The sequence below is a fragment of the Microdochium trichocladiopsis genome, assembly GCF_020744255.1.
Source record: "Microdochium trichocladiopsis strain MPI-CAGE-CH-0230 chromosome Unknown B0I36scaffold_5, whole genome shotgun sequence".
In the NCBI taxonomy this organism is placed as follows: domain Eukaryota; kingdom Fungi; phylum Ascomycota; class Sordariomycetes; order Xylariales; family Microdochiaceae; genus Microdochium; species Microdochium trichocladiopsis.
The window spans coordinates 544,017-559,520 of NW_025763548.1; the positions used below are offsets into that span (position 1 = coordinate 544,017).

General features: G+C 54.9%; 4 protein-coding genes across 4 annotated transcripts; 3 read left to right on the top strand and 1 right to left on the bottom strand.

Annotated features, from left to right (window-relative positions):
* Positions 1–720: 720 nt before the first annotated feature.
* On the top strand, positions 721–4,302 carry B0I36DRAFT_267224 (heme peroxidase). Its single transcript, XM_046151227.1, has 4 exons — positions 721–847; positions 914–2,394; positions 2,452–2,680; positions 2,740–4,302. The coding sequence occupies exons 1-4, from the start codon at positions 739–741 to the stop codon at positions 4,062–4,064; spliced, it is 3,144 nt and encodes a 1,047-aa protein (XP_046012409.1). The 5' UTR covers positions 721–738; the 3' UTR covers positions 4,065–4,302.
* Positions 4,303–5,829: 1,527 nt separating this feature from the next.
* On the top strand, positions 5,830–8,097 carry B0I36DRAFT_322331 (general substrate transporter). Its single transcript, XM_046153837.1, is given in 5 exon segments — positions 5,830–6,585; positions 6,671–6,918; positions 6,935–6,938; positions 7,069–7,379; positions 7,500–8,097. 5 exon segments carry the CDS (start codon positions 5,920–5,922, stop codon positions 7,852–7,854), a joined length of 1,584 nt encoding a protein of 527 aa, XP_046012410.1. The 5' UTR covers positions 5,830–5,919; the 3' UTR covers positions 7,855–8,097.
* A 1,385-nt stretch (positions 8,098–9,482) lies between these two features.
* B0I36DRAFT_362551 (putative formate/nitrite transporter) lies at positions 9,483–10,419 on the top strand (the record flags this gene model as incomplete). The annotated part of the gene is made up of 2 exons (XM_046158678.1): positions 9,483–9,755; positions 9,817–10,419. The coding sequence occupies 2 exons, from the start codon at positions 9,483–9,485 to the stop codon at positions 10,417–10,419; spliced, it is 876 nt and encodes a 291-aa protein (XP_046012411.1).
* A 623-nt stretch (positions 10,420–11,042) lies between these two features.
* Positions 11,043–12,651, bottom strand: B0I36DRAFT_362552 (beta-xylosidase; the record flags this gene model as incomplete). The annotated part of the gene is made up of 2 exons (XM_046158679.1): positions 11,043–12,433; positions 12,498–12,651. 2 exons carry the CDS (start codon positions 12,649–12,651, stop codon positions 11,043–11,045), a joined length of 1,545 nt encoding a protein of 514 aa, XP_046012412.1.
* Positions 12,652–15,504: the final 2,853 nt, after the last annotated feature.

Here is a 15,504-nt window from a genome sequence, read left to right on the forward strand (position 1 = left end):
GGACATGATTGGACGCCTCGAAGAGGCCTGCACAGCTCCGATAGGCCAGCATTGTATAACCAGCCCTCTGCACGATACAGATCGCGCAAGATACTGTCCGTTGCTGTGGGAGCTAGTTATACTATTGCATTTTCCAATACAGGAATGGCTCTCTTTGGGATCGCCCTTGCGATCATCTCGCTAAGCGCCGTAATCACAAGCCGCCCGGCTGGTAAGTCTGAGACCTGATTTGACGCTAAGCCATGCACTCTTGGCTGCTGGAGCGAGCAGATCTGCAACAAGGCTCGGGTGAGACTGTGCTCATACAGTGTGCCCAAGATGATCGCCGTCCTGTGGGCATTCCGCTTGCATCTTCTGCCCGGCCGTGTTGTGTGTCACGGCAGGTTGGTGCAAGCTTGCCGCTGCCATAAATTCCGACGCGGAAACAGAGTGATACAGGCATCGCGTGCCTCCTCACCTCTTTTTGTTTTCTGAGCCTTCTGCAGTTTCTCGTCTTCTCAGGGTCCGCGAGCGAAGCCATCCAAGGCTCTCTTACAGACTAGAACACCACACGACTGCATCATGGGCTACGAGAAGGGGACCAATGGCGTCAATGGCAGCCACACGGGCGCCAGCAGCTCGTCCAGCGTTACCAAGTCCGCGGTGTCGCCTCCTCCAGCTCTCAAGGAAGCACCTGCTCCGCCGCCTGCCGCGACACGTGAGGGGGTCAAGGCGACATTCTCGCAGTTCTCTCAGTTTATGAATGTCACGCGGGGCGCATACCCTTCGCAGCACGGAGATGGCACGATGACCCTGATAAAGAACAGGCCTGGCTTGAAGCAGGACCTGAAGCATATCAAGAAGAAGGGTGGGTGCTTGCAGCCGAGTTTTGCAACCGCTACCAAAACCTGCTAACCGCCGCGCGTTACCTTAGATGTCAAGACCATCATCAAGCTGGTCAAAGCCAAGGTCAAGGGGGAGCTCAATGACGACAAGACCATGCTGATGGAGCAAGTCATCCAGCTCGTGGCCGGATTGCCTCACCACTCGAAGCTGCGGGACACCCTGACCAACAACCTCATTGGCGAGCTGTGGAACACACTGGAGCACCCGCCTCTACTCTACCTCGGTGAGAAGTTCCAATACAGGCAGGCTGATGGCTCCTGGAACAACCCAAAGGACCCGTTTCAAGGTGCTGCTGGTACGCCGTACGCGCGCACCTGCCGGCCCAGCCTCGTCCACCCGGGTGCGCTTCCTGATCCAGGCCTCATTTTCGAGGCTGTAATGAAGAAGCGCAGCCACAGAAGCCACCCCAACAACGTCTCGTCGGTGCTTTGGTACTGGGCCACAATCATCATCCACGACCTGTTCTGGACCGACTACAGAAACCAGGAAATGAACAAGGCAGACTCGTACTTGGACTTGGCTCCCTTGTATGGCCACAACCAGGAGATGCAGGACTCGATCCGGACATTCAAGGACGGCATGATGAAGCCCGACACGTTCGCAGACAAGCGCATGTTGGGCATGCCGCCTGCTTGCAGCATCATCCTGATCATGTTCAACCGTTACCACAACTACATTGCCAAGAATCTCGCTCTGATCAACGAGAATGGGCGGTTCACCCCTCCCTCGCCAGATCTCCCGGAGGACAAGGCCGCCGCTGCGTGGAAGAAGTACGACAATGACCTTTTCCAGACTGCTCGTCTTGTTACTTCGGGACTGTACATCAACATCACCCTTGTGGATTACGTGCGCAACATTGTCAACCTCAACCGCAGCAACACGACGTGGACACTCGACCCGCGGCAGGAGATGGGTGTCAACCAGGGCACCAAGGACTTGGTCGCCGCCGGCACGGGCAGTGCCGTCTCCGCCGAGTTCAACCTCTGCTACCGCTGGCACTCGTGCATCTCGGCCAAGGACGACAAGTGGGTACAGGACTTTTACCGCGAGATCTTCAACAAGGATCCCCTTACGGTCACCGAGAGGGACATGATGATGGGCTTTATGAAGTTTGAGAAGTCCATCCCCGACGAGCCGGCGGAGCGAGTCTTTGGCGGATTCAAGCGCACCGAGAGCGGGGCGTTCCTCGACGACGATCTGGTCAACTGCATCTCGGATGCCATTGAGGACTGTGCCGGCGCCTTTGGCGGCCGCAACGTGCCCGAGGCCATGAAGCCCGTCGAGATTCTCGGTATCCTGCAGGGCCGCCGCTGGAACGTGGCCGGCCTCAACGAGTTCCGCAAGCACTTTGGCCTCAAGCCGTTTGAGACGTTTGAGGAGATCAACTCTGACCCCGAGATTGCTGACTCGCTGCGCCACCTGTACGAGCACCCCGACCTTGTCGAGCTGTATCCTGGTCTCGTCGCCGAGGAGGCCAAGGAGCCGATGGTCCCCGGTGTCGGTATTGCTGTAAGTCGGCCCTTGCCGTCAGAGGACGAGAACGTTGCTAATCCCTGAACCTCGTAGCCCACCTACACCATTTCCCGCGTCATCCTTTCCGACGCCGTTTGCCTGACCCGAGGCGACCGCTTCTACACCACGGACTACAGCCCCAAGTTCCTCACCAACTGGGGATTCAACGAGGCGTCCTATGATCTTGACCTCAACCAGGGTTGCGTCTTCTACAAGCTCTTCATTCGGGCTTTCCCGAATCACTTCAAGCGGGACTCTGCATACGCACACTACCCCATGTGCGGTAAGTGTTCTCCCCCAGTTACCCTGCAGCCAGACCTCCATCCACTGACGCAACTGTAGTCCCGAGCGAAACCCAGAAGATCCTCACCAATCTCGGCAGAGTCAAGCACTTCAGCTTCGACCGCCCGGCCTACCATCCGCCGTCGGTCAACATCAACAGCTTCGCTGGTGCCAAGCACGTTGTCAGCAACCCGACCAAGTATGGCGAGAATGTCCAGGAGGGTCTCGCTGCCATGCTCGCCACTCTGGGCACAGGCAAGGAAACCCCCGTGCAGCCGCGCAGCGACAACAACAAGCCGGGTCAGCTCTTCAAGCCCGAGTGGGCACCGGCAGTCAAGTCGCTGTACGCGCAGATCATGGCGGCTCTGCTGAAAGAGAAGAGTTACAATCTGGCCGGCGCCAGCTTTGTCGACATTGTGCGGGACGTTGGAAACCTCGCGCCCACGCGCTTTGCGGCCGAGCTCTTCGGCCTGCCTCTGCAGACCAAGGAAAAGCCAAAGGGCGTCTTCACTGACGACGAGCTGTATATGGCCTTGGCCACCATCCACATGAGCCTCAGCCACGACCACGATCCGGTCAAGTCGTTCCCGCGCAGACAGGCCGCCGCCGCCCTCGCGCACCAGCTCGGCACGCTGCTGGAGGCGAGCGTCAAGAAGGCCGGCGGGGGCCTCTTTGGCGGCAAGCCCAAGGCCGGCAGCATCTCCGCATACGGCGCCGAGATGATCAAGACTCTGTCCCAGTCCGGCCTCAGCAGCCGCGACATTGCATGGAGCCACCTCCTCCCCGCGGTCGCGTCGGTGGTGCCCACCATTGCCGAGATGTTTGCCCAGGGCCTCGACTTCTACCTCACCCCCGAGGGCACCAAGCACATCTTTGAGCTGCAGCGCATCGCCGGCCTCGCGTCGAGCCCCGAGACCGACGCCCTGCTGCTCGGCTACTGCCTCGAGGGCGTCCGCCTCAGCGGGGGGTTCGTGACCTCCCGCGCGGCCCTGGCGCCCGACACCATCACCGAGGACGACGGCACGCAGGTCCGCGTCCACGCCGGCGAGCGCGTCTTTGTCAACTTCGCGTCCAAGGACGCGGCGCACTTCCCCGAGCCCGCGGCCGTGAACCCCCGCCGCCCGGCCGAGTCGTACGTCTTCCTGTCCGCCATGACGGGGTCGTTCACGGACCGGGGGCTCGTCGAGGCCGGCGTCACCGAGATGTTCCGCGGCGTGTTCCGCCTCAAGAACGTCCGTCGTGCTCCCGGCCCGCAGGGCGAGCTCAAGAAGGTGCGCCAGCAGGAGACCAACACCCGGGCCGATGGTGCGGTCGTGTATCTCCGCGAGGACCGGGGTGCGTATGTCCCGTTCCCCTGCACCATGCGCGTGTGCTATGATGAGTAAGAGGACGGATTTCAGAGGTTCAGAGGTTCAGAGGTTCAGGAGTTGAGAAACGTGCAACTATGAAAGTCCTGGTTGTTTTTGGTTAATTATATCCTCTCAGTAACGTAATATGCCTTGTTTCAATGGAATGCCTGACTTTGTCCGTATCATGGTGAAAGGAAATGCGAGGTTTGCGCGTGTTGCGAGAAGTTGAAACGATCGGAGTACCGCAGTTTGAAGTACAACCGGCGCGCTTCGGACTCACTCCATACGTTCCAGAAAAGATCTTAGCAATAGTATACCAAGTTGAACCCGCTGTCACATGCTTGGCTCCTGAATATGAAGCGCTTCGCAATTTTGGGTACACGGCTTTCGATGGTCTAGCTGTTCGGCTGCCTGCACATCCTGCACTTTACAAGTTGGGCCACAAGGGGTTTATTTAGATCTATGAGAGAGAAGAGAAGAGAACTGATTGCGATTAGGAAATAAAGAATGTTGCTTGTTGATCCACAATCTTCACTTCTCCAGCAAGCGCTGCATGACAACCCCAACATACCTACCTACCTAGGTACTGGGTAAGTAGGTCTGCAGGCCCCAAACGTGTCTCTGCTGCTGTCTGTGTACGCAGCACCTGGCCTACGAGGCAACCTCAAGATGTGGTTCGCCCTCCCCATCGGAGATTTTCCAGCTTCACGTCTTGCTCGCATTGCTATAAATTTGCGGCGCCGTTTTTGGGCTTTGGCCATCCTATCATCGCCACCAATAAGGAACATTCGTCCATCATTACTCCCGCATCACAATCAGCATGTCTACCTCAGCCAAACGACCCCGTAGCCGCAGCGGCAGCCCGCCAACCAACCCCTGACAGCTCCACCACGCATACTGGGCGGAATCAGTGTCACTACTCGCTACCGGAACATTCAAATTCTCCAAACTCTAGAGGGATCCGCAGGTCGCACAACACAAGCTGTCAAGGGATTTGACAAGCACAATGGGGCGGCCGACGAGGTGTAAGGCAGCAGCAACATGTCCGGCTTGAAGCGAGCCCCTTGCGGCGTCCGCCACAGACAGGCCAGGAAAGAGTCTCGACTTCAGGCACAATGGTCGTGACTGAGGGGCATTGCTGTGACCGTACATTCTTCACTCTGGTAGGCTGATACCCCGGGATGTCATTTGGATGGCTTGGAGACATTGAAGTACAGAACATGCCTAGTGCGAGTCTGATATATCATCGCACAAAATCTTCCGTTCTTAGACTAACACGCAAAGGCCAAGTTGGCGACATGCTCTTTCATCCTGCACGTACTAGAAGTCATGGGAAGCCATCGGTGACACTCGGGTTGTGATACCCGTGGTGTACGCGTGTACTGATGTTGCGCCAAGTTACTGACCGGCAAAATGCGGCTATGGCCCTGGTCGGAGTGGCACGATGCCACTACGATAACGCGGACGCCACGCGTGACCTCCTTGGCAGAGAGGCTCTTGGGAAGATGGGGACTTGTGGCGTTGGAAAATCACAATGGCTACAGCCGGACCAACCAGAAATCGGAGAACCCCGGCGCCGGCGAACGTGGGGGCAAACCTGGGGAAGCACCGATTGGGGCCCCGGAGCCTCGATTGCGTGGCAGATCTGGGGGATCTCCAACACAAGCTTTACCCGGCCAATGGGGACACGCCAAATTACCCGTGTTGGACCAACAACTATCGGGAAAGGACAAAAGCTTGGTAGAATTGGCTCGTGATGCTTGTCTGGGCTCTGGGCTATATAACCCGTGGCAGGAACACAGTCAGCCCTGCCAAGAGGAGGTAGAGTCTGCTACTTGGACTGCTGACAACACACAAGTTTCGTCTCGACTCTGAGCCTGACTGCGCAACGATGTCGATCTTCTCACCTCCCAAGAGGCTGCAGGCCGAGGTCCCTGCCAAACCAACAAAGGGTCACTTTCCGTTTGCTGGCAGGGAGTTTCTCCGTGTTCCCTGGTGGCGCAGGAAGAATCTTCGTATGCTCTACTTTTACATTGTGGTTCTCATTCTTACCAACACCGCCAATGGATTCGATGGCTCCATGATGAATGGACTACAATCCCTCTCATACTGGCAGGAGTACTTCGACCACCCCAAAGGCTCCGTCTTGGGCCTATTCAACGCCTCAATGAGCCTGGGCTCTTTGATTGGTCTTTTACCCACGCCCTACCTCAACGACTGGGCAGGCCGGAGAGTCGGCGTTGCCGTGGGCTGCGTCATCATGCTTCTCGCGGTTGGTTTGCAGAGCGGTGCGCAAAACTTTGGCATGTTTGTTGCCGCAAGGTTGCTGCTCGGCCTTGGCGATAGCATCGTCCTTGGTTCCGCACCACTCTTGATCGCCGAGATTGCTCATCCCCAGGACCGCGCGACCCTCGTGACCCTCAGCGGTGCGAGCTACCACTCTGGCGCATTTATTGCCAGCTGGGTTACGTACGGGACTTTGCAGATCCAGAGCGAATGGTCGTGGAGGCTGCCCAGCCTCCTGCAGTCCATCTGTTCCGTTTTCATTCTGGGAATGGTGAGTAACGCGAAAGCCAATCTCCTCCTCGCTTTGATTTGCGGGCTTTATTCTACCGGAATCGGGCGACTAACTCGAGCTGTAGGTTTTCTTCATGCCTGAGAGCCCTCGTTGGCTGATGGACAAAGACCGACACGAAGACGCGCTTCGAGTCTTCTCGCACTACCACGGCGAAGGCGATGTAGACGACACCTTCGTGCAGCTCGAGTATGCAGAAGTCAAGGCTACGATCGAGCTCGAAAAGCAGATGGGAAAGTCAAACTGGCTTGACTTCTTGAAGACGAAGGGAAACAGAAAGAGAATTGGGATAATCACAGCCATTGGTTTCTTCAGGTATGTACAATGCTGCTCTTGTGATCTGGAGCCGTTTGTGGAGTTCTGAGCTAACAATTTTGCAGTCAGGTAAAAATGAATTCTTTTCGCTCCCCACCAACGCAACATTCATTTCTCTGAATCATGGATAGGCTGCTAACCTTTACTTAGTGGAGCGGCAACGGTCTCATTTCGTATTATCTGAGTACCATCATGAACCAAGTTGGCATTACAAATCCTCAGACACAGCTTGGAATCAACGGCGGTTTGAAGACCCAAGCGCTGATCGAGAATATCACGATGTCATTCTTCGTTGACAAGATCGGTCGTCGACCAATGTACCTCATTTCTACGGTCGGCACTTTCGTTATTTTCACTGTATGGACCATCATCTCGGCGCGGCTCGAAATTGCCCCAAACAATTCACTCGGATATGCGTTTGTGGCGATGATCTTTTGTTATGGCTTATTCTATGATTTCAAGTGAGTTCTCCCGATTTCTGTCATTTATCTTATCGAGTGTCAGATCTGGGGACGCATGAAGGAAGCCTCGGAGACGTCAGTAGAGTGGGGGGAAAAAAAAGAAAACTAATAAAAAAATAGGAATGGACTTTTGGCTTCATACACCACAGAAATTCTCCCCTACCATCTCCGAGCCAAAGGATTCACATGGCTGAACTTTTCAGTGAGTTTAAGCCTGTTCTTTAATCAATACATCAATGGGATCGCTCTCGACGCGTTGCATTGGAAATATTACCTTTGTTATGTCGTTTTCCTGGCTTTCGAGATTGGCATTATTTATTTCTTCATTGTGGAGACCCGGTACACTCCCCTCGAGGAAATTGCACGCTACTTCGACGGAGACGATGCAGTGGATGTCAGGGAAGTCGCAAACGCGGATGTCAAGGAGAAGGGAAATATTATGGTTCAACAAGTCAGCCACCAGGAGGCAATTTGATACTTGGGAAGCGCAATCGTGGGCAGCAGGATGATTTCTACCGTCAAGAACGTATTCGCGAGTCCAGACTTTGTTTCGGAAGACTTTGGGCGCACATCTGTAGCTGTTGAGGCAACAAATATTTTCAATGTCGGGATTTCTTGGTTTTCCTTTTTTCCTTTTTTTCGTGTCGACATTTCTTATGTCCTCCACACCGCAGCCAGCTTCATTGTATCATTGTAGATTGACAACGGTGTTATCTATCGAGGCAACATTCAAACTGTCTTCGTTCAAAAAAGATGACAGCGCTGTATGGTTCATTGCTGAGCAACACTCAGCCTAGTTGCATCGTTGATTTTCGAAAATCTGCTGCCGCCCCTCTCCACGTAACAGGAGCTGGGTCCATCCCCGAGTCTGTTCTTGCACCCGGAGTGCCCCCTCAAATTTGCTATTGAGGCCAGGAAACCCCGTTACGACAAACACGGCGCCGTCTTTTGTAGCTGAAAAGCCACGCACTTCACTCGAACTCCGGCGGGACAGTCCACGTACAAACGGATGTTTTCAAACCAATGGCCTCGTGAGATGTCGCAGGGGTAATGTGGTCGAGACTTGTCAGTAGGTGCCGATCACATCCGCATATCCCGCCCTCCGACGTTCCCAATTCATCATGTGACAGCTTCGTCCCGTTCCGAAGCCGTCGGACTTTGTGCCCTTGGAGTGTCGGATCCGGCTTATCACGGCCGGCGCGCCAAGCACAAGCGCGACTAGCAAACCCTGGCACGTGGCGTCGCAGCCAAGCGCTTTAGTCACGGGTTCAGCGCCTGCTCGCCTCCTGCTTGACAAGCCATCCCGAGCCATCTCCGAGGACATGTGCGAGAGAAGACTTGGCGGTGACGGTATTTATCGCAGTGGTTGAGCTTGGCCGACGTGGTTGAATGTGCCTGGAGTTGCGGCTCTGCCAGCCACGTGCTTTTGTCCCGTGCGGCTGATTCGTGACTTTAGTCTTTGTGTCACGGCTGTCATTGGCCAGCGCCAGACGGATTTCTTTCAAGACGACGACATCTGTGATATTTATCAAGGCATCTGGAGAAAGCCGCCCCGGAAGATCAGACAGTCGAGAACTCAGAAACAGGGGCCACAAGATTGATAAAGGGGACAGCTGCGGGCCACACCCAGCAACCAAGAAGGCCAAAGAATCCACTCACCGTCGTAAAGATCCACAACAAGGAGAGAAAACCAAGAAAAATCGAGATGGGTCGATTCCCACTTTTCGACTCTCTGGTGGGCCGGCCACCTCTCCGGCATCGCCCACAAGATCCTCCTCCGCGATAAAGAACCTGCCATTCCCCAGATGGGGTTCGCTGGTGGCCCTTGGCGGATGATCTGCCTTAACTATTGCAGGCACACGCAGTGATAAAGACGATAGCGGCAAATCTCTGCCGAAAGAGACTTTTGGCCGCGATCGCCACATATTCAGAGGAAACCCAACCCCAGGCATATCGGCATTCTACTCGGGCGGAGAGCGATATCGCTGGGCTTAGATCGATAAGTGCCTTGCAAGGTGATAAAAAGAGACGTCGGCCGCGGCAGACTTCGGTTTCTGTCTGTCAATCAATCCACACAAATCCCTTGGTCGCACCTCGGCCAAGATGGCGGCATATACACCCGTCGAGGCCATCGAGCTCGCCTCCCGCACGGGAGCGAAAAAGGGCTACATGCGACCCGAGGCCGTCTTTCTCTCAGCCATCTCCGCAGGTTGTCTGCTCAGCTTCGCTTCAGCGAGTTTTCTCATCATCACCACTTCGCCACAGCTGCAAGAGGATGCACCAGGCTTACTGAAAATGCTCGGCGCGCTGATCTTCCCGTTCGGCCTGGTGATCATCACGATTACCGGCGCAGATCTATGTACGGCTTCGTTCATGGTGAGTCACTGTCCTGCAGCCAGAAAGACAGTTGAAGGAAGCGCTGACAACCTGGAAACAGTATACCACGCTAGCCGTGTTACATCGCCGTCTGTCCCTCCCACGTATGCTCCTCCACTGGGTGCTTACGTTCTGGGGCAACCTCGCCGGCGCGCTGATCGTAGTCATCCTCATCTTTGGAGCAGGAGGGGTGTTTGCAAAGGATCCCTACCGGTCGCACGTGGCCGAATTTGCAACCGGAAAGCAGGTGACGCCCGAGTTCCACCAGGTCTTTCTCCGCGGCGTGGGTTGCAACTGGCTTGTGGCGCTGGGGCTGTACCTGAGCTTGTTCTCGCGGGACGTCGTCGGCAAAGTGGTCGGGCTGTGGTGGCCCGTCTTTGCGTTTGTCCTGTGCGGCATGGACCACGTTGTCGCCAACATGTTCTTCATGCCCATGGCGCTGTGGATCGGCGAGACGCCCGGGCTTACCCTGGGACTGTATATCTGGAAGGGCATCGTGCCGGCGCTCATTGGCAATATTGTTGGCGGGTCGGTGTTTGTGGCTGGGTACTACTGGTTTGTTTATCTCCGGAATGGGCAGGACGACGGCAGCGGGGTCTTGGTCGATGGTGTCGGATATCAGGGAACTTCTTCAAAGCGGGTGGGGACTGATACATCATGCTAAGGGGTATGCTAGTTGCATGTGAAGTCATGTGTTCTGGGACATATCTGGTACGGATTTGAATATGAAATCAAAACCGCCGAAGAATGGATGTATGAACGTCCCATACTGTGGGAAGAGCATTCTCAATCCGCACTTTGGACAGGCGCACAGCAGGCATCTGGTACACCTTTGATGGCACAGAAGTGGTAGTGGACTTGTTCCCCAAAGCGGGAGGTTTCTGGTAGTGTTGCGCCACTGCGATGATCAGCCATCCCATTGTGATGATGTTCTCGTCGGAGTATCTGTGTCTCTGTCGCTCATCGCGAGCACTGAGCGGGGCAGGCTACAGAGTGAAACTTCGAAAGCATCAATGCTTTTGGTATGAAACGGAAATACATTAGATTGGTTCACAAATGAGACTGCCACAGCATCAGTAGTAGAGCCACTCAATCGGTGGGCTGTCAGCCTACGCAACTGAAAACATCTGCAGCACGACTGAAGCACACCAACAGCATAGCCAACAAGAAGGCACGCTGAGGTTGAGAGCCAAAGTTTACTCAACTCCACTCACGGTATAGGACAATGATGGTTCTGCTCAAATTCTATAGAGGACTCCGGCGGCTCTGTATCTATGGGAATACTGTCTACTCCACATTGAACCCTGAAAATTCCACGGCATAGTCCGACGCCTGGCCGACAACCGTGGCTCCGATCACGGGACCAACAAAGTCGGGGTCAGTCATGTCCAGCACGTCCACAGTGATCAGTATTGTGAACTCCGACTGTGAACCGCCCTTGAATGCAATCTCATATGCCTTCTCCGTATACGAGATCTGCAGTGTCAGGTCTCCGTCGAGGTTGTCTGGCTTGTGTACTGCACCCCGTGACAGTTCCTTGCCCTTGTTGACAAGCTCAAAGTGGACCGACTTGGTCGCCGGGTTGAAGAAGACCCTAAAATATCGCAACTCGTCCTTGTACACCGCGAGACCGACCTTTTCCACAGAGTCGGATGGTATGCTGGCCACGTTGTGCACGGTCACGCTGCTCTTGCCGTCCAGCAACCGCTGCCTCTTGCCGATGAATGTTGGCGACTTGCGTGGCGCCGAGAGGTCCACCTCTGACGCCTTGAGGCTGAACTTGGACCCGTCGGCCGAGACAGTATACTTGCTCCGGTCCGCGTCACGGATGTACACGATGTCATGCTGGGCGTCCGCAGACGGCGCTCGGCTGACACCAGCTTTTCTCTCCAGGCCAGTCGGGTTTACCTTGACTCTCTCAAAGCTCAACCAACCGTCCTCTGTCCATGAGGCTGGCGTGATGAAAGTCTCGCGGCCCATGTTGTACCGACCCTCTGCGTCCTTGCGGACACCAAGACATGTGCCCCACCACTGCCCGTTCTCACCCTCGAACGCGTCGCAGTGACCCGTGTACTGGATATACTCATCAGTGTCACGGGCCGTGAGCACCGGGTTCGCCGGGCAGGAGTCATACGGCCCCCACATCTCGCGCGAGCGCGCCATGGTGACCATGTGGCCGCCGTGTGTGCCGCCCTCGGCGATGAGGAGGTAATACCAGCCCTCCCGCTTGAACAAGTGCGGGCCCTCGGGCCAGATACCGCCCGAGCCCGTCCAGACGGTCTTGACGGGGGACTTGTGCTCGCCCGTGGCGACGTCGATCTCGACGAGATCGATCGTGGTGCCAGGGCCTTTGCCCGCGGAGCCGCAGACCCACGCCTTGTCGCCTTCAAAGTAGAGACTCGGGTCAATGCCCTTGAAGTCAAAGTAGACGACGTCGCTCCACTTGTTGGACCAGATGTCGTCGGTGGTGACGATGAAGTTGCGCGTCGCGTCCTTGGCCGTCTCGGTCGCGCGGATCACGTTGGTGCAGACGACGTAGAACTTGCCATTGTGGTGCCGGATCGTGGGCGCGTAGAGGCCGCCCGTGGCGAAAAGCACAGTTGCCGGAGGCTTCTGTGGGAAGAGGAGCGTCTCGGTGAGCTCGAGGCTGAGCTGCTCGGGTCGGTTGATCACGTTGCCTTTTTTCGGGGAGAAAAGTATTGTCAGCCGCCTGCTGGAGCAAGTTCATGATGGGCCTCGTACCTATCTGCCGCCACCCTACGAGGTCCTTGGAGGCGTAGATGGGCAAGCCAGGGAAGACGTGGAAAGTCGAATTGACAAGGTAGTACCATTCGCCAACCTTGACAACGGACGGGTCGGGCGCGAAGCCCGGGATGATGGGATTGACAGCGGTCATAGTAGTGGCACAAATACTGGATCTCAGGCCAAAGATGTGATAATGATCTTGATCCTCCTCGTCAAAACCATGCCAGATGACGAAACTGGTTGGACCAACTTATGAGTCCTCTATTTTCTTCCAGTGAATGGGGTATTGCGGGGTAGAGCTAACTTGGATCTGGGGTAAGCAGCACAGCCTGTGCGGAGAAACCCCCGGATAATACTGGCAGAATTGCTGTGCCGCTTGGCAGCATCGTGCCGGTGTTCAGCTGCGACATGTGGTAGAGTGTGCTAAAGTCAAATAGCAAAGAACTTGATGGCCGGCTGAGGTGCTCCTTATCTCCTAGCCTTGCTGCTATAAATAAACTCTCACAGAGGGTTAGCTGTCACGTCTTTTGTCTCCTTCATTGTTCCTAGACCATTCTCCAAATCCTCAAGGGTTCGGTTGGGCACCCGACTTTCAGCCCCACGCCTGTTTTTCCGACGCGCGAAGGCTTGGCGCTGGGCATTTAGCCGGAATGTTCGAGCGCCATCGTGAACTTCACCCGGTGCCTTCAGGCCGTAGTGCAAAGATCGCCGAAAAGCTCTAATTGTGGGTATCCTGGCTGACGCGAGCAACGACAATGGAGTTTTTGTATGCATACTATGCTCTCGTATTCTTTCGTGTGGAGTCAATTCCGGAGCGGCTGAACTTCTATCCTGCAAACGGTGGCTTTGGAGGTGAAGACTTAACATCATGGGGCGACAATTGGATCTAGCCATGTGAATACTGCCAAGTCCCAGATGGCAGAAGTAGTAGATATATCGCTCTTGAAACTGATCAACTTGGTCTCAGTCAGCATTATCATCAAGGAGCCCGCTCCCTTCCTCCTCACCGACATGGGTGGCAAATGGGCCAAATTGGGCCATCTCAAAACGAACTCTGGTGTAGGTAGCGTATGTAGGTCAAGCATCAAGATATTTCAACGCACTCTATCATTATCCCCAGGAAGCAAAGACTTTGAAATGCTACTGAATTATTTTGTGATATTTATGTACACACAAAGACATTCTATAGGATATCCCACAGGATGGTGGTCGCGCTGATGGACTATAGTGATTGGACTATACAGTCATGTCAAGCGAGCTTGTCTTTTCTCTCACGTTAGACTGGCGACTGCATTTTCTTGGGTAAGCATGAGCTTTTCGTATGAATTCAGCATTGACCATGCTGTTTCTCCTTCATCAACTGCCTTATCTCCAGCAGGGTCTACGTTTGCAGTCTCATAGGTCTAGACTAGAAGCTCTCTCTCGACTGGAACATCGTTTGAACGCATGGATGCTCGATATAGAGCTCGATATGTAAATTGCCGCGCAGCCCACTCAGTTCTAACACCTCGGCTGCCACGTTGCGAAGCATGTCCCAGTGTCGATCATGTGTATCGCGATACCCCGAGCTTCATGTTTTACCCGTCGAATTTGAGTACGTCAATTTGTTAGAGTTCTTCAGACTCGTCGAAAAGCCGCGATCGGCCCCCGACACGGATACGGGCGGCGCGCTGGCGCTGGACCGGTCAATCATATACTGGTACTCTTCCTACAGCACTACCTTGCGAAGAAGCTTTTTCTCCTGTGGCACAGAAACCGGGTTCTCGGGACTCTTGGGGGAATAGGCCGTGATTCTTCGGTAGCCGCTTCGGAGCTCAATGCACATAGATGAACGCAAACATCCTCTGAGGACTCCGCGGAGGACTATGTTGAGAAGTGGTAGACGTCGTAGATCTGTGAAACGAGGTCGAAAGCCGGGCTTCACACGGCTGAGTAGTCTACCTTCTGTGAAAGACTAAAGAGATCGATGTTGGCCCGGGAGTCGATTATAAATGCACCCGATGGCAGCGACCACATCGGAGCAGTGGCCTTGGCCAATCTCCTCGTATGTAAAGTGGGCATCGCGCTCGGTGCCGACGTAAGCTGCAATACTATATCGAGCTGAAGAAGCTGTGGTCCAAGATTTGTGCCAGTCTTTGGGATTGAAACGTATCGGCTCCTTGTTTCTGAGGCTATGGTGCTCAAGTATGGAAAACTCCCATTTTCACGGTGATTGACGTCGAGCAGAATCTGAAGAATGGGTTGTTCCAGGTCTCTTAGCTGGCCTCAGGCGGAAGCGTGGGAGTCATTACAGAAACTGTACCAGTATATATGACTATGATAGCACCACAAGGCGCGTTAAGATCATGCGAGTATCCAAGCCACGCACTTAGAAGGCATCCAGCAAATCAGAAGCGAGCAGCCTCTCGAGGCGCACACTCGACCCTTGCAGCTTGGGATACGCATCATGATTTACTGACCAGCCCATGCTTAAATGTATATCCCTCGGAGGTTTCTTAGTAATCGACAGTGATGGCCTTGACGAATCAGACATGTTGGACGGAACAGGGAGTTGGGGCCTTCGGGACAGAGGCCCGTCAAACTAGGACCGGTGCGGAGTTAGGCATACTGTCTAAGAGTAGTAGGAGGACAGACTAGAGTCGACACACGAGGGCTCCAGCATAGTATCAATACCTTTTTCGGACTGCCTGAGACTGGACGAACCGGCGGAGTAGTGTGGGGGTTGCTGGCTTTCCCCACACAAAGAAGTGGTATGCTCAGAAATATTTGCCCGCGGATCAGATCCGACGAAACCTTACCCCTGACACGCAACTAGATGATACCCTCAAGTCCTACCGCAGGTTCAAATCCGGTTCTTCGGCTCGCTTATCCAGCATGGTCCTTACGCGCCCCCACTTTGCTAGCGCGGCCGCACTGCATATCTTCAACGGCCCGTCGTAGCGGACCGCGGTCGAATCTATTGTTGCCAGCCAGGGCTCGGCTCGGCCACTGCCTTGTCAGTGGA